Source organism: Diabrotica undecimpunctata, chromosome 8, assembly GCF_040954645.1.
Source record: "Diabrotica undecimpunctata isolate CICGRU chromosome 8, icDiaUnde3, whole genome shotgun sequence".
In the NCBI taxonomy this organism is placed as follows: Eukaryota; Metazoa; Arthropoda; class Insecta; order Coleoptera; family Chrysomelidae; genus Diabrotica; species Diabrotica undecimpunctata.
This window is the reverse complement of record NC_092810.1, coordinates 104,930,581-104,953,669: the sequence shown is the minus strand read 5'-3', so window position 1 is coordinate 104,953,669 and position 23,089 is coordinate 104,930,581. Positions and strand designations below refer to the sequence as shown.

Below are 23,089 nucleotides of genomic sequence, written 5' to 3'. Positions count from 1 at the left end.
ACAACAATATTGAAAAATCTTTTATTATTAATTTTAGGAAATTAATTATTTTGTTAAAATTAAAATGCGTTATGCTTATGGGGCATCAGTTACTTGAGTTGTATACGAGGTTTGTCGAAAAATACCTATATTTTTTAAGTAACTACTATTTTAATGGGAATAAGCCACAATTGAAGTTATTGAGGTTAAAATAAGTTTATTGACGTTTCAATTTCCACTTCGGAAATCGTTCTCAAAATACAAACATTATTAATTAAACAAATTTTGTTTTTTGTTACGTGGTGAAAAATTCTTATAATAATTTAATTTTATCTGACTCATTTATATTGACAATTTGGACATATATTATATATTTTAAAGTAGACTTTAAAATGATATTGCCAATATTGCTGAGTTGCGTTCCTGGGAAGACTTTATTGTAAGATAGTTCATTCGATTACATGAAATCAACTTTAACTTGAGAATATCCATCGGAAAAAAATCGTAGCAGTAATTGATCTTTAAAAAGACAACCACATGTCATGATGACAGTTAAATTCTCCTGTTAGTGATTTGATAGTAAATCATGAGGAAAAAAAAACAGGAAAAGAAACCTCATAATACTATCTCGATATGGTAAGTATTTGGTCTTAAATTTAGTTTACTTTCAATACACACCAAATTTTGATTTTATATGTGTGTTATTTAAAAAACATAAATGATGAATCCTCGATATGTTACTGACTAGGAATAGTGGTATTTTCCTTTTATTAACTTCCTCTTTTAATATGGGTTACCAGATCCTATTGCATTCTGCTGAGGAATTTGCAACACAATTGGTCTCATTTAGCATAATTAGAGCCGCCTCTTTAATTTTTTTCTTTTTAGCATCTGTTTCTTTTAGGACTATACTTGAATCATTCCATTGAACCCTATGTTGATTTTCCCATCCGTGTTTACATATTTAAGATCTATCAAATTCTCTATTTTTAATATACTATTATTTATGTTCACTTATTCTAAGATTCAATGACCTTGATGTTTCACATAAATAAAACTGATCGCATTTACAAGGTATTTTTTAAATACAATTATTTGTTCGTTCTCGTTCATTGTTAGGTTTAGTTTTAGATAAAATAGATCTTAATGTGTTTGTTCTTTTGAATGTTGTTGAGATGTTGAATTTATTTCCTATCTTTTTAAGTTTTTCTGATAATCCTTTTTATGTGTGGTAATGTTATTTTCCTCGTATTATTTCTTGCGTATGTTGTAGGATCTCGTTCTAAGTTGTTCTATTCGGTCGATTGTTGAAAATTCCTTATTTATAAACGATAAAGGATAATAATTTTATTAAAACAGATGTTAACAAATGTTTTTCCTCTAAGAACGAATTTTCGTTGAACAAGCAATTCTGGCTGTATCATATATGGATTTAATGATTCAGTTTTTTAATATTAATATTGTGATTTGATTTGTAATTTAAATATCTAGTGGTGTGTATATGTATATTCCTTTTCCATGGTAAATGTTATTTTCTCTTCTTTATCGTTATCGTATGGAGATAAACTAGAGCCCATTGCTAGACAAAAATTTTGTTTATAGAATTCATTATTTAGTTGAAAATATGTATTATTAGTACATAATGTCAATAACTCCATTATAGCTTATTTGAGCTAATGGCACATTTGTAAATATACTATTTATGTCAAAATTTACTAAAATATTATTTGAATTAAATCCAATATTTAATAATTTATTTAAAAAATGTTTATATAAATGTATATTTTTTATAAATGTGTCATTTTTATTTGCAAATGGTTGTATAATAATGAACAAAAATTTTGACAGTTCACTACAAGGAGAATTCATGGTACTACAAATAGGTCTAACTAGTATATTCGTTTTATAAACTTTCGGTACTCCATAAAAATGAGGGGTCTTATTCTTTATTGTTTATTGAAAGTAAACTAAATCTAAGACCACATATTTACCATATCGGGATAGTATTATAAGGTTTTTTTCCTGGTTTTTTCCTCATGATTTACTATGAAATCACCAACAGGAGAATTTTACTCTCATCATGGCATGTGGTTGTCTTTTTAAAGACAAATTACATGCTATGATTTTTTCTGACGGATATTCTCAAGTTAAAGTTGATTTCAGGTAATTGAATGAACTATCTTACAATAAAGTCCCCCCAGGAATGCAACTCAGCAATATTGGCAATATCATTTTAAAGTCGTATCCTTTAAAATGTATAATATATGTCTGAATTGTCAAAATGAGTCAGATAAAATAAAATTATAAGAAGTATTTTTCACCAAGTAGCAAAAAACAAAATTTGTTTAATTTATTAATGTTTGTATTTTGAGAAAGATTTCCGAAGTGGAAATTAAAGCGTCAATAAACTTATTTTAGCCTTCAATTGTGGCTTATTCCCATTAAAATAGTAATTACTTTAAAATGCCACAAGAAAATAGCTTCAGAATAATATCTTATTTAAGACTTAGAACTATTCATCTTTTTTTGACAATATCGGAAAACGAGAAACAGAAATATCCTTTCATTTTCCTTCCTGTAAAGACAATTAATGTGAAAAATAAGAAATGTTGAAGATGGGGATTTTGTTATATTATTGATACAAGTAAGTTCTTTTTATGTTTTTATTAACTCTTCTATTCAAGAACTATTGCATGATACATCCTTGATATTTATGACAAATAAGATCAAACGTAAAACTAATAGAATAACACTTAGAGCTAAAGGTATGACATCTTCCTCTTTTTAATTTTTTTTTAGCGTACATACATCTTGAAATTTAATCGGTTGCGGAACAAGAAAGAACAAAGAACTGTATTTATAAAATATCTTGTGAATGTGATCAGTTTTATTTAGGTTAAACATCAAGGACATTAAATGTTAGAATAAGTGAACATCAATCTTATATTAAAAATAGAGAATTTGATCTATCTCAAACATGTAAACACGCATGGGATAATGAACATAGGGTTTAATGAACGATTGAACATAGGTCCTCAAAAAAAAACAGATGGTAAAAAGGGAAAAATCACAGAAGCGGATCTATATTATGCTAAATGAGACCAATTGTGTCGCAAATTCCTCACCAGAATTCATAGGATCTGGTTACCCATATTCAAAGAGGAAGTTAATAAAAAGAAAATGCCACTATTGGTAACTCAGTAACATTATCAAGGATACGTCATTTATACTTTTTAAATAACATACATATAAAATCAGAAATTGATGTTTATTGGGAGTAAACTAAATGTAAGACCAAATACTTACTAATATATCTGAATTGGCAATATAAATGAGTCAAATAAAATTTAATTATTAGAAGAATTTTTTCACCAAGGAACAAAAAACAAAATTTGTTTAATTTATTAATGTTTTTATTTTAAGAACGATTTCCGAAGTGCAAATTGAAATGTTACTAAGCTTATTTTAAACTTGAATTGTTGCTTATTCCCATTAAAATCAGTCGTAAGAGGTTAGGTGGCTTTTAAGAGAAAAAGATCTCGATTCTTTAGACAATATTCTTTATACAAATTCGAAAGACAAGTTTACTGACGAAATTAGGATACCTGAGTGATATATTTACCAGACTTAACGGTTCGAATTTTGGTTAACAATGCAAACATACAACTCGGTTTGAAATTATTATTGAGAAGGTTGAATCGTTCATAAAGAAGCTTGAACTTGGAAAAATAAGTCTTGGAAATTCCTTACACCACCATTTTCCAACACTTGAAAGCTTCGTTACTTCTTCTTCTTTTTATGTAGACATGACTCTGTCTGTTTTTCAATGTGCCTCCCGGAAGTTGTCATCCCATCGTTTTCGAGGTCTTCCGACTGATCGTCTTCCCATTGGGAAACAGTCTCTTGCCGTCTTTACTATTATATTTGTTGTCATTCGCCTTATATGATCGTTTCATTCTACTCTTTTATTTATTACCCAGTTCTTGATGTTCTCCACCTTGGATGTACGTTGTATATCTGTACTTCTAGCTCTGTTCCATAGTGTCTTACCATCAATTTATCTAGGAGTTTTCATCTTTGCTGTTTCTAACATCTTTTTTGTCCTTTCTGTGTTAGGTCGTGTTTCTGCCGCCGATAATGTCATTATTGGTCTAATAACTGTTTTGTAAATTCTGCGTTCCATTTCTTTCCCGATATTTTTATTTCTCCATATTGTTTCATTCAGGCAGCCTGCGGCTCTGTTTGCTCTGTTCACTTGATCTTCCACTTCAGTTTCGAGCTTTCCGTAGCTAGATAATGTGATGCCTAGATATTTAAAGTCCATCAGTTGTTCTATTATCTGACCTTCCAGCTCCAATTTACATCTTCGTACATTTGCTGTTGTAACCATGCATTTTGTCTTTTTTGGTGAAATTAACATGTTAAATTTTCTGGTGGTTATATTAAATTGGTGCAGCATACATTGTAAATCGTCTCTACTTTGAGAGAGTGGTATTGCGTCGTCTGCATAGCAGATTATTTTAAGTTGTTTTCCTCCCATTTTGTTTCCTTTTTTAGTTCTTACTTTTTTTATTATTTTATCCATAATCAGGTTGAACAATAGAAGACTCAGGGAATCTCCCTATCTTATCCTATTGCCAGCTTCAATATGGTCAGTTAGTTCTTCTTTCACTGTTACTTTTATTGTGTTGTTTTGGTAGATATTTTCGACCGTTTTAATTATTCCTAGAGGTATCTTTCTTGCGTACAATAAATGGATAACATCCTTTAATTTGACCCGGTAAAATGCCTTCTTAAGGTCCACGAAACAGATATGCTGGTTTGTTGTATTCTAATGATTTCTCTTGCACTTGCCTCATTATAAATATAGTCTCGGTGTATGATCTTCCCGACCTAAAACCTTATTGTTCTTCTGCTAGTGTTATAATTTCATTCAGTTTATTTGTTATCACTTTGGTTGTTAATTTTATTAGTGTGTTTAATAAATTAATTTCTCTGTAATTTTCCGGGTCCGATTTGTCCCCCTTTTTGAAGAGAGGTATTAGGATGCTTGATCTCCATTCTTGAGGAATTCTGTTTTGTTCTATTATTTTTTGGATTAGTTTTCCAAGTTTTTCTAGTTTATAAGTTCGTTCGGTATTCTGTCCTCTCCTGGTAATTTTCTATTTTTTAATTTCCTTAATGCTTCCTTTACCTCTTCCTCCTCAATATTTATTTCCTCGTTTGTCGTCACTTCTGGTGTTGGTGGTTCATTATTGTCAGCTTTAGCAAATAGGGATCGACAGTAGTCTACCCATGTTTCCCTCCGAATGTGTTTCGTTAGTTTTAGTTAGTTCATCTCTTTTCTTTGTCCTCTGATTATTCTCCACATTTCTTTTTGTGTTCCGTAGAAGTCGTGTTCCATCGGTTTTGAGAAGCTTTGCCAAAGTTCCCTTTTTATTTGTCTAACTAAAGTATTCATTTAATTTCTGATTCATTTATAGTGGTTATATGCCTATTGTGTTTGTTGTGTTCTGTATTGTAAAAAGGCTTTCTTCTTTTCTTTAAACCAAGGTATTTTTTATATGTTAGTGTTCTTTACTTTCCTCTCTCCAAGTGATTTTGTTGGTGCGTTAATTATGTTATTTTTAAGTTTTTCTCAGCTTTCCTCGATGTTATCGTTTTGTAATATTTCATTTCCAGCGATCTTCTCTAATATTTTTTTCTTTTATAAGTATTCCATGTATTCCGTATTTAGTCCTTCGACTTTGATTTTTGTTTGTGTTGGCGTCGCTCTCTTGATTGTTTATTCATTTATTTTAGGATGTTTCTTATTTAACATAATACTAGGCTATGGTCGCTACCTACATTTGCTGAGTTGAGGCATCTAACGTTGATTATTTTTGATGGATGTATAACTCTGTTGCTTATAACATAATCTATCATAGATCTTTATCCACGGGTGTTATTAAATGTATATTTTTTTTTGTCTTTACAGTCAAAAAATGTGTTGATTATTCTTAAGTTCGTTATTCGTGCAGAAGTTTATCATCAGCTCTTCATTTTCGTTTTTAACATCCTCATTATGTTTTTGCGTAATTCCGGGTATTACTTGATTGCCTACTCGAGCGTTAAAATCCTCCAATATTATCATCTTCCCTCTGACTTGATTTACTACTTGGTGTATTTGGTCATAAAACGTTTCCCTTGTTGTTTGAAGCATGTTATCTTCTGGGCTGTATACTCCGATGATGTTCAAGTCATCCTTCAACATTCTTATCTTTTCTGTTACAATCCTTTCTGATATGTATTGACACTCTTTGATGTGATTTTGGTACCTTTCGTGTATCCTTCTTTGGCTCTGTTTGCTTTTGCTACTCCACTGTAGATTAGTATGTATTCGCCTAATTTTTATTGTCTTTTTTCTTTCGTTTTATTTCCTGTAGAGCACAAATATCTACTTTTTTCTATTTTATCACTTATTTCTTGGTCCCTTTAGTTGAGCGATCTTATATTCCAAGTAATAATTCTCATCTGGGTGTTGGATGTGTTTCGCTTGTTCTTAGTTCTTGCCGTAATCGTCTTAATAGTATCAGTCCGGTTCCAAGGCTGTACATTGTTTCTTTGAACAGTATTTTTTTTTTTTTTGACGATTGGTAGGTTGCTAACCTTGCCAAACACCCTCCACATTTTATCCGGGCTTGAGACCGGCTGTGGTAACTGCATAGCTACTCAATCCACCCCGCAATCACCCCCAGGCAGTGTTAAGCTTCCTTACAGATAATGAAATCTTATATACTAAAAGGCTAAGCCCTTTTCTTGTGCGCAATACTCCTCCTAAACGGTGATAGATAGGAGAATATTTTTTTCGAATAATTAAACAGATTGTTGAGTAGATTCCCCCTCAGGTTTAAAATTTAAAAAATTCGGACCGGTTTAAAAATGGCAGCCATAAAATGAATTTTTCCTATAGTGAAGCATAGGAATTCAATATTATACACAATGCAACAACGCGTCAATTCTCGAATGCTGGAATGCACCAACAAGTGTTTCCACTTAAGGAATAACGATAATGACCACTCAAAATTCGGGATCCTCCTGTCTCCGATTTTAATTTATGGGGTCTGTTTTACACTATCTGATGAGTTGGTATTTTTTTATTTTTATGTTTAGTTAGAAAGTATTCTGTTTCCAACAAGTGCAGCGTGTGTGAGGTGTTGTGATTGATATTTAGAGATTTAGACTACGTTTTGAGTTTAATACTTGAAGAATTAAATAATGAGGTAAGCATTACTTTGTTTTTAATTTATTAGTTAGAAATATATTATTAATTTTGTTGGGAATAAGCCATAATTTTACTTTAAATTAGGTTTATTTTAAATAAATAAATAAAAAATAAACGTAAAAAACATAAATAATAAGAAAAATTGTGGCGTATTGTCAAAAAAGTGGAACAGTAGGCGGTAGTGTAGACTAGCGCGGAGCATCATACTGTTTTCTGTATTTTTTAAATTTAAATAATATTTAAATATAAATTTAGTTAGTTAGTTAGTTAGAGTTCTCAAACCGACTTCTTTTTCTTAAACGTAGCATTTTACAATCTAAAATATGCAAAAAAAAGTTTTTAGGATTTTTGGAACATTTACACCAGGCGACGGAAACGATAGATCGTTAGACTCCGCCCCTCTTAAATATCAGCAAAACTTACATCAAAACTAGATGTCGAGTTGGTCCGCTAGTTAATATTAATTTTGAGGTAATTTAATGAGTACTTTACAAGTTTCTGAATTTGAATGGATACGTAATCTCCCTTGTTGAGTCGTCGACCCAGGGTTTAAGTGCAACTAAACAAGAAAAACTCATTGATGGTGAACTAAAATTAGACTTTAAGCAATGCGACCTTGGTGAATTTTGGTCAAGAAGGAACTTTGTTTTCCTATATTTTGTAAAACGCGCTTTAAAATACTTGATACCCTTTTTTATGAGCTAAATATTAAGAAATTATACAGAAACAAACTTAATGTACAACCTAATCTTCGACTATATCTGAGCAACACCGAACCAGATACTAGTAAGTTATGTGGAAATACTCAAAAAGCACAACCTTCTCACTAATTAGTTTGTTAGTTAAACTACCTATATATAAAATCTAAAAATATAACCTAAAAAAATTTTACTATTGTTGAATTTTATTTTATTTAGTCCTTAAAATGTCAGCATATAGGTTGAGAACCACTACGTTATACTATACAATATACTTTTTTTTAGAATTTTTTTAATACATCATGGGCTATTTGTAGGTGAAAATTTCAACAAAACTAGTTATAGTGAAAGTTGTGAAAAAGTGTTTTAAGAAAAGATATATAAAAAAATAAGTGCAACTGAAAAATAAATGATAACATTAAATGCTGTAAAAAAATCTGCTTTAATAATAACAAACAATCCATAAAAAGTTTAATAATTATCAATGCACATACAGACTACCTTACAAAACTCCATAATCAATTGTTGACATGTCTATTAATAAACTTAACTCTTAACATCTTGTCATGTGGTCTCAATAAAAGATCAGGGACGAATTGGATAGTTTCTGGTCTATCAACTGGCTCCAATATAAAATGCCTCAGAATGCCACATAAAACCGCTTTTATTTCTAGCATAGCATATTTTTGTCCTAAAATTTCCAAAAAACAATGTAGAATAATTGTTGGTATATTAATAATCTATAATATAAAAATAAATCGCAAAATGTGTTTGTAAACGCATAACTCAACAACGCATGGACCAATCTTAACAATTCTTTTTTTTTGTTTAAATGTTCCTTGAAGTATAAGGATGATTAGATGTTGCAATTATTATTGATCTTACAGATTAAATACATAATAAGGAATGTATACAGTATGTTTTGTTATTACAATTTATAACTATAATTTACAGCAAGCTCTGAAAAAATATGTTTAGTAATTGCCACCATAAAGTGTAAATGGTACCAAAAATTCATAGTTACTTTTTAGTTTTTTGGATTGACTACAAACTATTTTGTAAGAGGTAGGTATGGCAATATCTACTGTGAAAGATGATTCTTTAGAAATTTGGTTAAAGTCAGGAAGAATAATATGAGGACGAAAACGAATCTATCAACCATGGAGGTGGTGATGGCGAACATTATAAAATAATAAAGTATATCCAGTCTCGTTGACAACTGCAACTCATTTAAGACTGAGATTTTACTAGGCAGCATAAACCCAGTTTAACCTAATCCACGATATTGGAATGAGCCGAAATAGATATAAAACTCTAACAAATAATTTACATCTTACGGATATGAACGAAGTTAAAGACTAAACACATAAACTGTTGAAAGTGAGGATCATTATAAAGATTTTTGTAAAAAGATACAAAGAGTTAGCTACCAAGCAATATCTAAGAGGAAAACCAAACCCATAGGGCATCAAACTTTATCATTTAGGTGGTAAATCAAGTATTATTGTGATATAAATAGTCTAATAAAGTAAGTCATATAATTAATTTCAAATCAGAGACTGACCTGAAAAAAATTGGTATAGGAACATCTTAACAGTGCCGATAAAGACAGATAAGTAAGACAGATAAGTAAAGACAGATAAAGTGAGATAAGAAGTATTTGATTGTCAATATTTTTTTAAATAATATTGCTATAGATACCATTTACAAAGTGAGGCAATTGGATAAAAAACCAAAAACAAAAGTATGGGCGGGGTTGATAAAAGCGATTTTTTGGTTGCTTATATCGAACTCTTATTCGATCAAAAAATGGGACTATTCGAATTATTTTTCTATATTTTAATATTGCCACCTATGTAGATATCTAAATAATGCAAACAATTCTACAGAAAAAAGCATTTATTAGAATTTATATTTCGGTGCTAAAGCACTAACTTTTTCAAATGTAGCAGAAAGGACACCTTAAGTTATGAGTCCTCGTTCTGTATCGCCTGCTGAAACTCCTTTAACAGTTAAGAATTTCCTGGCTGAGAAACCTAAGAGAGTGGTATTGTTGTAGCTCAGTAGATCTTTTTAGAGCAGCCGCCAATAAGGTACGGATAGCTGTGACGATAGCCAACCTCCGATAAGAGAAGGAACTACAAAAAGAAGAAGCCTTGTTGATAGTCACGGACAGAGATACAAAATTGAATACTATAAGGGTCTATATCGCACGTAGTAATAAAAATGTCAAGTTTCCTTATGTTAAAATGAAAAAATGACTTGTTTTACAAAATATCATGTAAACTATAACATAATTTGTATATGTGAACATACCTTTTACCTATCTGAACCTAGTGGTGGCAATTGCAACAGCTTCCTGGAGTACTTTAATGGAGAAAGAAAAATTTTTAAAAATACCGGGTATTAACACACTTATAGGTTTGCAAAAATGCATCAAAATAAATTTTATGTTAAATTAAAAAAAGTCCGCGATGAAAGGGTTAATACAACGCGAATCAAAAGAAAAAGAATACAAAACATAATTCTAATCATCATATTATTATTAATAATGTATTAATAAAATTCCATTTTGACTTTAACTAGCGTACTAAAACTAAATAGCTATTTAAAAATAATTCCTGCTATATACTAGGCCATACTTCAATCTAACCTGTATAAATATACATATGTATTATGTAACTTCGACTGGACCATTGCAGTTCGAATAATTCGGAAATTGAGCCAATGATTCCAGCTTTGATTACAATACTTGTATGGATTGTTGCCAGTAAGCGACGCGCAGATATTCCCAATATCGTAGAGGGAAGAAAATCAAATGCCTCCGTTCACAATCGGTATTTCCATGGTTGAAATGGTTACCTAACACTAAATGCATATCTCTGTTGGGTAAAAATTTGGCAAGAGATACAATACAAATTTTTCTAATTCTAAGAAAGAAGATCCTACCTGTATGTTTGATCATATATATATATATATATATATATATATATATATATATATATATATATATATATTATATTATTTATATATATATATATATAATTATATATATATAGGGTATATATATATATATATATATATATATATATATATATATATATATATATATATATATATATATACCCTATCTCACCGTCAGACATTCTAGTAAGTTTCAATATTATAGTTTCACTCTTTACAGACAGTCCCATAGACAAAACTCTAAACATTCTTAAAACAAAATACAGTATCCGGCAAGACCACTTATCTCTCATTAAACATATATATATATATATATATATATATATATATATATATATATATATATATATATATATATATATATATATATTTAGTGGATTTTCTTGGGCTTAGGTTCATAAAAAAATTTTGATTTATACTAAGACATTTTCATATATTTTTTCGACGTTTCGGCAGGAAATCCATGCCTTTTTCAAGAAGTAATATTGACAAGCATGTAAAAATTCGGAACTAACAAATAGACGTCACAATTAAAATTATATTAAAAACATAGGACATACCCACTAAGTCATTACATGTAAAAAAAAAATTTGTCGAAAAAATATATGAAAATGTCAAAATTTTTTTATAAACCTAAGCCCAAGAAAATCCACTAAAAAAATGTATGTTAAGGTTCAAGAACTAAACTCAAACTATATATATATATATATATATATATATATATATATATATATATATATATATATATATATATATATATATATATATATATATATATATAATGAACCAGAAGTATTTGCTGACAACGTAAGGAAGTAAACGTTAAATAGTGGGTTTGCAGCAATAAAAATGAAATGTGTACTCTTTTAAATTTTTATTCCAAGCTTTCGGACATTGGTTATGTCCTTCATCAGGGAGCTACAAATGTGATTAAGAAATTTTTGGTGTTGGTATAATTAATTAAAAATTGTTTCTACTTACAAACTTAACGAGGTTGTATCAACAAAGATCTATTATAATATTGATAAAATTTGTCATATATATATATATATATATATATATATATATATATATATATATGTATATATATATATATATATATATATATATATGTATATATGTATATATATATATATATATATATATATATATATATATATATATATATTAATATATGTACAAAAATATATTTCATCTTCCAAAATCAATTCTACACTCAAATAAATGGTGCCCCACTATCTCCAGAAATTGCCATTATCTCCATCGGTCTCTATCCTAAGCAACATATTTCCAATTTGTTCCGGCTATTCTTTTAATGTCATCAACCCATCTGTGGTCTTCCTCTTGGTCGTTTACTTTCGTAAGGTCTCCAATGTTGTATTGTAGTATTCCAACGTTGGTCTTTTTGTCTAGCAGTGTGGCCCGCGAAGCTCCATTTAAGTTTGGCAATTTTTGTTGCTATGTCCTCGACTTTTGGTGTGGATCTTACCCAGTCGTTCCTCTTTTTATCTGACAATCGTATACCTAACATTGCTCTTTCCATTGTTCTTTCTGTTGTAGCTAGTTTACTCATGTTTGCCTTGGTTAGGGTCCAGGTTTGACATCCATATGTCATGATAGGAAGGATGCATTGGTTGAACACTTTGCTCCTCAAGTATTGGGGTATTTTGCGGTTCTTAAGTATCCAACTAAGTTTTCCAAATCCTGCCCATGCTAAGCGCATGCTAGTCTTGCTCATCTAGTAATTTCCGCACTTTAGTTCTCTTTGTCAAGTCTCAGGATTTGGCCTAGGTAGATATATTCCTGGATTTCTTCTATCTCACTGCCATTTTTTTTTAATAATGATCACGTAAACAATAGAAGATTGACTTAATCAAACTTTTGTTGATAAAAAAAATCGGTCACCTAACCTTATGAGAATATGTCGTTATATTCAGCTATACTTAAAACAAAATTATTTACCTATACAATTTCTAATGCCTGCACTAAAAGGAATATACGCAAGTGGATGCCTGTTGATACAATTCTCTGGTAAAAATCTATCTGGATCAAATATTTCTGGATCGGGCCAATATTTCTCGTTTCTATGAACGTCAAAGAGGTGAATGTTTATCAATATCCCTTTCGGTAAACGATAACCATCTATTGTTATGTCCTCTTCTAATTTTCTCGAAATAAATGGTAAAACTGGGTACAATCGAAGGCTTTCTTTGATAAATCTTTCCATTAGTTTTAGTTTGTTTATTTGATTTATGTCGGGTTCTAAATTATCGCCAATTACATCTATTATTTCAAGGTAAATTCTGTTCTGAAAATATAAAAGTAACAGTTAAAAAAAGATAATGTTATTTACAATTTTTTTGGAAAAAAAACTGTGTATTATTAATTTATAATAGTGTGTATTTTTGTATTTAATATGTATATAGGTACATAAATATATACAGAGTAAGGTTTGAGTATGGAACGACTCAATCATGTAATGTTCACTATAATTACTATTTAAATGGGAATAAGCCACAATTAAAGGTGTCAGTACATTGATTGGCGTTTCAATTTCCACTTCGGAATTTATATTATTTATTAATACAATTTATTGAAACGTCAATAAATGTACTTTAACCTTTAATTGTGGCTTATTCCCATTTAAATAGTAATTACTTTAAAATGCCACAAGAAAATGGCTTCAGAACAATGTTCACTATATTCACTATACATATATGTTCACTATACATAAATGCCATAATTTTGGAATTATTACTACATTAACATTATCTTTGCCAAAGTTAAATAATCCTTTTAGCCCAGGCTATGCCTGTTATAATCAGTCCTTAACTTTAAACCCATAAACAACAGAATATGTTATCTACGCCTTAAAGGAAAATTCTTTAATTATAGCTCACTTAGTGTACACGCACCTACGGAAGAAAAGAAGGGTAATGAAAAAGATGAATTCTGTGGCACCTTAGACAAAGAATATGATCGATGGCCACGTCATGACGTGAAAATCATTGCTGGGGACCTTAATGCAAAAATTGGCAAAGAGCAATTTTTCCAGCCAACTATAGGACATGAGAGCTTACATGAAGAGTCAAATGATAACGGGTTGAGACTAATAATTTTTTATATAAAATAAAGATTTCCCCATAAAATGATACGCAAAGGAACATGGAAATCCCCTGATAACGAAACCATTAACCAGATAGGTCACATACTGATAGATGCAAGGCACTCTTCCGATCTCATAGACGTCAGAAGCTACCGAGGCCCAAATTTTGGCAGTGACCACTTTCTTGTAATGGCAAAAATCAGAGGAAAAATATCAAACCTAAAGAAAGAAAAACACACGAAACAAGACAGAATTAATGTTGATAATCTGCGCATTGAAACCGTTGCGAGAGAGTATAGGAGACAAATGGACTAGGAAATGGAGAGCCTGGAGGTAAGGGGAAAATGTAGTGGAACTGTGGACAAAATGTAAAAACATAATAACTGAGAAAGCAACAAAAATATTGGGGAAAACCAAACCAGTTAAAGAAAACGAATGGTTTGACAAGGAGTGCCAAGAAGCAACAGATAACAAAAACAGGGCATACCTAAAGACAAATCAAGTTGGATGCACAAGAAGAGCAACGGAAGAATACCAGACCCTAAGAAGAGAAGAAAAACGATTACGTAGAAGAAAAAAAGACAATTTGAGCAAAAGCAGTTGGAAAGCACAGAATGGCTAAGAAATCAAAATTAAACTCGAAAGTTCTACAGAAATCTAAATAAAATGCGCAAAGAGTTTAAGCCAAGAATAAGGAGCTGTAAGGATGTAGAAGGAAACATCGTAAATGATACGGCCTCAATCCTATACACATGGGTTGAATTTTTCGATGCAAAATTTAATGGCCATCATATCGAAGAAGTAGATAACACCCTAGCAAATCGAAATGATTGGAATCCTTTCAACCCAAACGAAAGACCACCTACCATCGAAAACGTTGCCCAAGCCATTAAAAAGCTTAAAAATAATAAATCACCAGAAATTGATCAAATTTGCAGTGAGCTCAACAAGAATGGTGGCGATGCCCTACTACAGACACTGCATAAGCTTTTACTTTTTGTTTGGCATAATGAGACCACATATCACATATCACATATCTTGTGAATGGTCTCAAGGCGTGATATGTCCATTACATAAAAAAGGTGACCAGCTCCAGTGTGACAACTATAGAGGTATAACCCTGTTAACAATTTCTTACATAATACTAGCAAATATTCTCTACGAAAGGCTGCAAGTTTACACAGTGGGCATAGTTGGTAAATATAAGCTGGATTCACACCAGAAAAATCAACAATTGACCAGATTCATTCAATAAGACAGATTCTCGAGAAAACATTAGAATTCAATATTGAAACCCATCACCTATTCGTCGACTTCAATTCCGCATACGACAGTGTCAAGAGAACAGTGCTATATCAATCAATGCATGAGTTTGGTATACCAGAGAAACTTATCCGACTAACGAGAATAACAATGTCTAACTTAGAAGCCACTGTTAGAATACAGGGAGAGAATTCTAGATCCTTTGAGATAAAGGATGGACTCATAGAATTGGAAACAGCGGCGAAACAGGTCGGTCTAGTCATCAACGAAGACAAAACCAAGTACATGTTGGTTACAAAGGATCCGATAGCAAATGAGGAACGAGAAACAGTCTTTGGAAGTCATACCTTTGGACGTGTTGACAACTTCACATACCTTGGGTCGCTATTGACTGCTACCAATAAAACAAGCGAAGAAATCAAAAGACGAATAAATCTTACAAATAGGGCATACTATGGACTCCAAAAGCATTTCCACTCAAGAAACATTCAAAGAAGAACTAAAATTATTATATACAAAACATTGCTGAGGCCGGTCCTCACATATGGAGCAGAAACATGGACTCTAACGCAGAAAGATGAAAGACTTTTGGGAATATTTGAGCGTAAAATACTCCGCAAAATATTTGGAGCTATAAACGACCAAGGGCAGTGGCGCAAAAGATATAATTTTGAATTTTATCGGCTCTTTGATGAGCCAGATGTCATAACGTTCATTAAAACACAGCGATTTAGATGGGCTGGACACATAATACGAATGCCAGAAAATACGATTGCTAAAAAGCTAACCACAGGAACACCTGTAGGAAGAAGAAGCAAAGGCCGACCGCGAATTAGGTGGTTAGATGGAGTTGAAACCGACTTACGGATATTAAAAATCAGAAGATGAGAAACCGAACAGAATGGCGACGAATCTTAGAGCAGGCCAAGATCCACAGAGGATTGTCGAGCCAAAGATGATGATGATGATGCCTGTTATAATAACAATTTTGACGTTTCAATAAATCAATTGATGGTGTTTATTTAAAGTTACAATGAATTGTATATCTGAAAAAGAACAAATAGAGATTTTAATGACATTAAAATATATGTATTAATATGAGTAGAAGTCACCAAGTAACGTGTTATATCGAAATCCCATAACAAGATCTACTGTCAGTAAATTAGAAAAAAAGGTTAACAAAACGGGTTCAGTAAAATATTTATCCAAGTCAGGGCACAGAAAAACTGTATCAACTTAAAACAAATCTTTAGATGTTTGTCTCCTACTAGAAGACGAGCCACACTTACATACGTAGGTACTAGACAAATATCGTCCAAAGAACTTAAGATTTCGTAAATATCCGTAATAAAAATGTTACTGAAAATAAATTCTATCATTACTTTTTTTAGATCACATCTACGTTTTATTCCTTTCTATAGGGACCCTGTGTTTGTGATCAATAATCCCAGATATAAGTATGAGCTCATAACCTCAAACCAGTCAATCGTGGATATGTAAAGATGATTAAAAGCTTGTTCTGGATGAAATTTGTTTGAGACTGTATCAAGCACATTAACTAAGCCAGTAGTGTGTTCATATAGTTATAAAAAATAAACTTATTTTAAACTTCAATTGTGGCTTATTCTCATTAAAATAATAATCAGTTTTAAGCGAAATTAAATGTTTTGGAACGTCAACTTCTTTTAGTATGTTTCATCAGTGTTATCATTTGACCCTGTCGAACGCTTTGTGATAATCTATAGAACAAATGTATAGTGTGATATTGAATTTCCTAGATTTTTTAATTATTTGTCTTACGTTTAGGATGTGTTGTCGAGTACCTCTACATTTGGTAAATCCAGTTTGCCCTTGAGGTATTTCTTTTTGTAGAAAAGTTTTCAATCTCTCATTGATTTTGTGTAGCATTATTTTGCTGGCGTATAAGATAAGGGACATAATTCTATAATTGTCGCATTTATGGAAACTGCCTTATTTATGTTTTGCCGTTATTGTAGATTTTGTTCAGTTGTCACGGCGTTGCTTGGAATGTTATATTTTGTTACACAGCAAGTGAAGCAACGTTGCTCCGGTTTCTTCTATGTCTTTAAGCATTTCTGCTGTTATCATGCCTGGACCCAGTGCTTTATTCTACTTGAGTTAACTTCCAGATCCAAATTGTTTAAATAATGTTATATTTTGCGATCCGACACTTTTTTAATTATTGGAAACTTCTTCTTCTTCTTGTAGTGCTTATCCGTGTCGGCTGTGTTGACGACCATCATGACAATATGTACTTTGCACAGTGTTTCTCTGAAACACTGTTTGTTGTGTTGAACTTTTGAATTATTTGCCGAGGAGCAAGACGGAAAAACAACAGTCGACGTCTTCGTTTGCCGATATAGGGTATGGTTTACTACATAAAGTGATTGGAGAAAAGATTTCTCGAGAAGCAGTTTCCAATTTTACAAGACTTTTCAGACAATCGTATAAAAAACGACTGCGTTGTAATTATTGTCGTGTTTTCAGTCATTCTAAGGATGATTGCCGAAAATTACATGATCAACAATCCAAAGATCGACAGATGTCTCCGAAAGTAATTGCAAGTTCTTCGCGTACCTTATTACCAGTTAACTTATTACAATTGTGGTCAACCAAGTTTCATTGTCACCTTCCAAGAGAGGTACTGAAAGCCGAGTTAGATTCACTCTTGGAGGAACGCATTAAGCGAACATTTTATATGTCCACCATCGACTTACGATCGGGATATCACTAAGTTAACGTCGCGGAGGCTGACCGTGATAAAACTGCATCGGGACTTCTCCATACTTACGGATGCCTTTTGGTCTCAAACGAGCCTCAATGACGTTAAAGCTATGGAATATGTGTAAGAATACCACATCTTCTGCTGGCTCCTTTTCTAACCAGGGGCTAGAGGAGTTCGAGGCCAGGGGGGAGACTGTAACAAACCAACTCCTGACGCTGCGCCAATAGAGAACAGTAATATTATGATTTTTAAACCTCAACATATGGCAGCTCGATAGTCCTATTAGATGGGCCAGTGACCTGAGTGTATGTGGTCTGACCGGTTTGTATATATTTTAATTTTACAGACGTGAATAGAACACAAAAAGATAGTATTCGCATTATATTTAGTTAGCAAACGTTTAGCTTTTGTAAAAGAAACACGATTATACTGCTCTATCAATTCATCGTAATTTTCATTATAAATAAAATATAAATATAATTATTATTAGTTATATTATAATATGTAAATATATAAATAAAAAAAAGAAAAATATCGAAATATATGAAATAACGTAGAGCGAAAAAACTTAGAGGGGCGAGAAGTACGTATTACTTAGATTAATTATGCAAGAAAAGATACAAGGGAAGAGAAACCCAGGACGACGCAAAATATCCTGGCTAAGAAATTTGAGAGAGTGGTTCGGTGGCAGCTCATTAGAATTATTCAGAAGCTCGGCCAATAAAATTAAGATAGCGATGATGATTTCCAATCTCCGATAGGAGAAGGAACCTGAAGAAGAAGAAGAGCGAAAAATGTATCAACAGAAAAATATAAGAAGCAAATAAAAGGAAATAATATCAAATAATTAGAATAATGAATTAATAAATTACTAAATAAATATGCTCACCTGATAATCTTTATGATTTGCTAACAGCATCAAAGTCAGGCACATCCCAACAGATGTAGTGTCATGTCCCTAAAAAAATATTTCGATAATGTTCTTACGCATACTAGTGAATATTTCTAAAGGTCTAAAACGGATTATAAAACTTGTAGAAACTTCTAGGGATTGGTATGTCCTAAAGCTTAAATGTAAGAAGACTTCTTATTCTTTAAGTGCCGTCTCCCGATTGGAAGTTGGATATCATCATCACTATCTTTACTCTATATACTGCTGCTCTAAAGAGTTCTATAGAACTGCATTTAAACCAGTTTCTTAAATTCTTTAACCATGACACTCTCCTTCTTCCTATACTCCTTCCTCCTCTTATCTTTCCCTGTATTATCAGCCTTAGCAGTTCATATTGCTGTCCCCTCATTACGTTTCCCTGATATTGTAACTTTCTTATTTTTATTGTGTTTATTATTTCGCATTCTTTGCCCATTTCTCGCAATACTTCCGTGTTAATTTTCTTCTGTGTCCATGCTATTCTAAGTATCCTCCTGTAAAACCACATTTCAAAGGACTGTAACTTATTTATGTGTTCTTGCTTTAATGTCCAGTTTTCAGGTCCATATTGCAGTATCGAAAACACGTAGCATCTCAGTGCTCTTACTCTCAGTTCTAATCTAAGGTCTCTGTTGCAGAGAATTGTTTTCATTTTTACAAACGCATTTCTTGCTATTTCGATGCTGGCTCTTATTTCGGTTGTTTGATCATTATTGTCTGAAATCCAGGTTCATAGGTATTGGTATTTATCAACCCTTTCTATCGATACATTTCCCAAATGTATGTTTGTTGGTGTATTTGTTTTCTTTGTTATTATCATGTATTTGGTCTGTTTTATATTCATGTTTAGTTCATATTTTTCACAGAAACTGTTTGTTTTGTTTAGCAGTAATTGGAGTTGTTTAGCAGAGCTTGCCATAATCACGGTGTCATGTGCATATCTTATGTTATTAATAGATCTTCTGTTTATTATTATTCCTCCACTTTGAGATAGTAATGTTTCTTCAAAAATGGCTTCACCATATGCATTAAATAGTAATGGGGACATAATGTAAGAAGACAGACACCCTTATATTAAGCAAAAACACAAGAATATAAGAGTTTCATTCCATGCTATTAACATAAACTATAACAAAACGAATAAATTATGTACTTATAATTATTAAAAATCAGAAGTTTTTTTTTGTTTTTTTTTTTTTTAATAAAGTTTATCTTCAATCTGCATCGTTAGGGGTTATTGAATATATATGTGTAACAGGTTTTTGAGACGTGAACTGAAGACATCCAGTGATGTCTCACTTTATTTTGCGTTGATTTGGTCTTGAAGTAGATCTTGGGGTCAGGTTTTATATAGTCTTTTGTACCTGAATTATTGTATAGTTCCTAAACTTATTTGTTTTCGCGGTATATGCTATACTTGTTTTTGTCTTACTAGCTCACCGAATTTCGTCTCTGATGAATAGGATCTTTGGGTTTACTTGCGTACCATGGAGCGTTTACTAACGATTTTAGCACTAAAATCTTCGGATGATCTTCAGCGACAATAGTTTTGAAAATCATCATATAGGGAGTCCGTAGTAGCAGATATATCTAAGTATTCTTTACATAAAATGATTTTATTTTGGATGTTGAGGTTTGATTTTCTTCCTAGGAGCCAGTACATTTGCCGGAACTTTAAATCGATCTGTCTTCTTTTGGTTCAAGAGTTTTTTGATTAATGATTCGTGTCAGTGAGTCATCATACTTTTTGACTCACGATTTACTAGAAGATGTTATTGAACCCATTAGAAATGTTATTTAGAAATGTTTAGGTAGTTGGTTTGGTGTGCTATCACATTTGCATAATATTCTTTAATAGTGTTTTGAGTAGTATCTTGCTGATTTAAATCATTGCGTATGTGTAAACCTATATTGGTATCTGTTTAGGGCTATTAGTTTCGTGTTTTTAACATGTTTCTGTTTACAACTAGTTACCTATAAAACTGCACATTCTTTTAATTGGCCGGCTGATCCTGTTGGCGTACTGCCCACTTGGACGGAGTGTTTCTAGGTAGTTTAGTGTAGAATATGTAATATGTTTTACTATTAACGTATACTTAACATCGCGCACACACCTTAGTAGTATCTTGTTCTGAATCTTCCTCTTCTGCTCTGAACATTGGGTCTATCAAGGAGCGTTTTTCTAGCTAGTTTATTTAGTTTCATCCGCTTCATGCCCTAACCACATTATGCGTCTAATCTTGATATAGTTTACGATATCTAAGTCCTGGTATATTCTATAGAGTTCGAAGTTGTATCGTCTTCGCAACACTCCATTGTCATTAACCTCTCCATAGATTCGCCTTAGTACTTTTCTTTCGAAACATCCTAGCATGTTTCATTACTTTTTGTTAAAGATAGGTCTCTGAACCATATGTTAGCACTGAGTATATTATTGTCTTGTAGAGTTTTACCTGTTTGCATTTCTTGATATATAATTGAGGATTTAAGAAGAAGATTGAGCCCAAAATAGCATCTATTGGTAGTGCAAATTCCGCGGTTGATCTTTGTTATTGTTTTAAAGAGTTTAGATAGTTCCTTCTTGATTCGTACTCTTATAGCGGTTCTACCCATCTGTATATGGCGGTGACTTCTCAGTTTACAGCTTTCATTGTAATTGACAGTGCTGACTAAATAAGTGAAACTTTCAACTATTTTATATCCAGCAATCTTTTGAATTATTTTTTATTAAGTCTTAGTCCATGTTCCTTGTTAACTCTTTATAGGTTGTCAAATATTAATGGGCTACAACGTGTCACAATTCTTCACTTTAGGTTAGAACGTGTCATCTGCTAAGCGAAGGTTGGATACCTTGACTCCACCTACTAAAATGATTTCTTCTGATTTATCTAGATCAAGTATGATTATGTGTTTACTATAAAGGTTAAATAGCCTTGGGAATAATCTACAGCCTTGTCTGTTGCCTTTTTTAATTTTCAACCGTAAAGAATATATGTTTTCCAATCTTACGATTGCTCCATTGCTTTCTTACAAACTTTGTAGTAGTGTAACTAGGTAAATCTGAATGTTTATATAGTAAATGCCATTCTAATTTACCGAAGGTTTTCTCGTAATCTACGAAACAGAGATACATGGAGAATTGATACTTGATTTTTCGATAAATTGTTGTAGAATAAAAATATGCTCTCGCGTTTCCCTTCCCTTTACGAATTCGAGTTGGTCAGGAACATATTTTTCTAGCGGCAAATTTATTTAATCTATTGTATATTAGAACAACTACATATATGAGAACAACTACAAGACAACATCAGAAAAACAAAGAATACATGGATGACAGAAGAAGTCCTAGAACTGATGGACATAAGGAGATCTTACAAAAATCGCAATGAAGAAAAATATAAAGAAACCCAGAAAATCATCCAAAACAAAATCAGGAAAGCCAAAGAAGCATGGATGAGCAGCAACTGTGAGGAACTCGGAGATTTACTAAAAAATCATGACTACTTTAATGCATACAAAAAGATTAAGGAAGTCACGAATATGAAGAAAAAAATCACTACAATAACTTGTAGATAACCAAATAGTATCTATGGTAAAAGATATCTGTGAAAAATACGTCAAAGAGCTGTTTGATGACGAGAGAACAGAACGACAAATGAATATAGTACAAGAAACAATACTTTATATATTAACATCGGAAGTTACAAAAACAATCAATAAGGCAAAGCCACGAAAAGCCTCGGGTCCAGATGAAATATACGTAGAGATGATAAAGCTTATCAATGAAGAAAATCTTCAGACGTTAACACTATTATTTAACAAGATATATACCACTGAAATCTTCCCAGAAGACTGGCTTAGATCAACATTTATACCTATACCCAAGAAAAATAAAGCAAATAGATGCTCACAGTTCAGATTAATTAGCCTGATGAGCCATTTTCTGAAAATTTTACTCAAAATTGTACATCAACAAATATACAGAGAATGCGAAAGAAACCTGAGCAAAAATCAATTTGGATTTAGTATGGGGCTTGGTACAATGGAGGCATTATTTGGCCTCCAGATATTACTACAAAAATGTCGAGATCGGCGAAAAGACGTGTTTCTCTGTTTTATCGACTACGGAAAAGCGTTT

The 23,089-nt window shown here is 31.8% G+C and overlaps 1 protein-coding gene across 1 annotated transcript in view; it reads right to left on the bottom strand.

The window, feature by feature from the left end:
- Positions 1–8,376: 8,376 nt before the first annotated feature.
- The window catches only part of LOC140447812 (cytochrome P450 4C1-like), a 55,083-nt gene continuing 40,370 nt past the window's right edge, over positions 8,377–23,089 (bottom strand). Inside the window, exons 6-8 of the mRNA XM_072540685.1 lie at positions 18,910–18,978; positions 12,868–13,213; positions 8,377–8,632 (exon numbers count right to left, since the gene is read on the bottom strand). Of these exons, the coding sequence (XP_072396786.1) occupies positions 8,460–8,632; positions 12,868–13,213; positions 18,910–18,978 (588 nt within the window). The 3' untranslated portion in view covers positions 8,377–8,459. The remainder of the gene's footprint in view (positions 8,633–12,867; positions 13,214–18,909; positions 18,979–23,089) is intronic.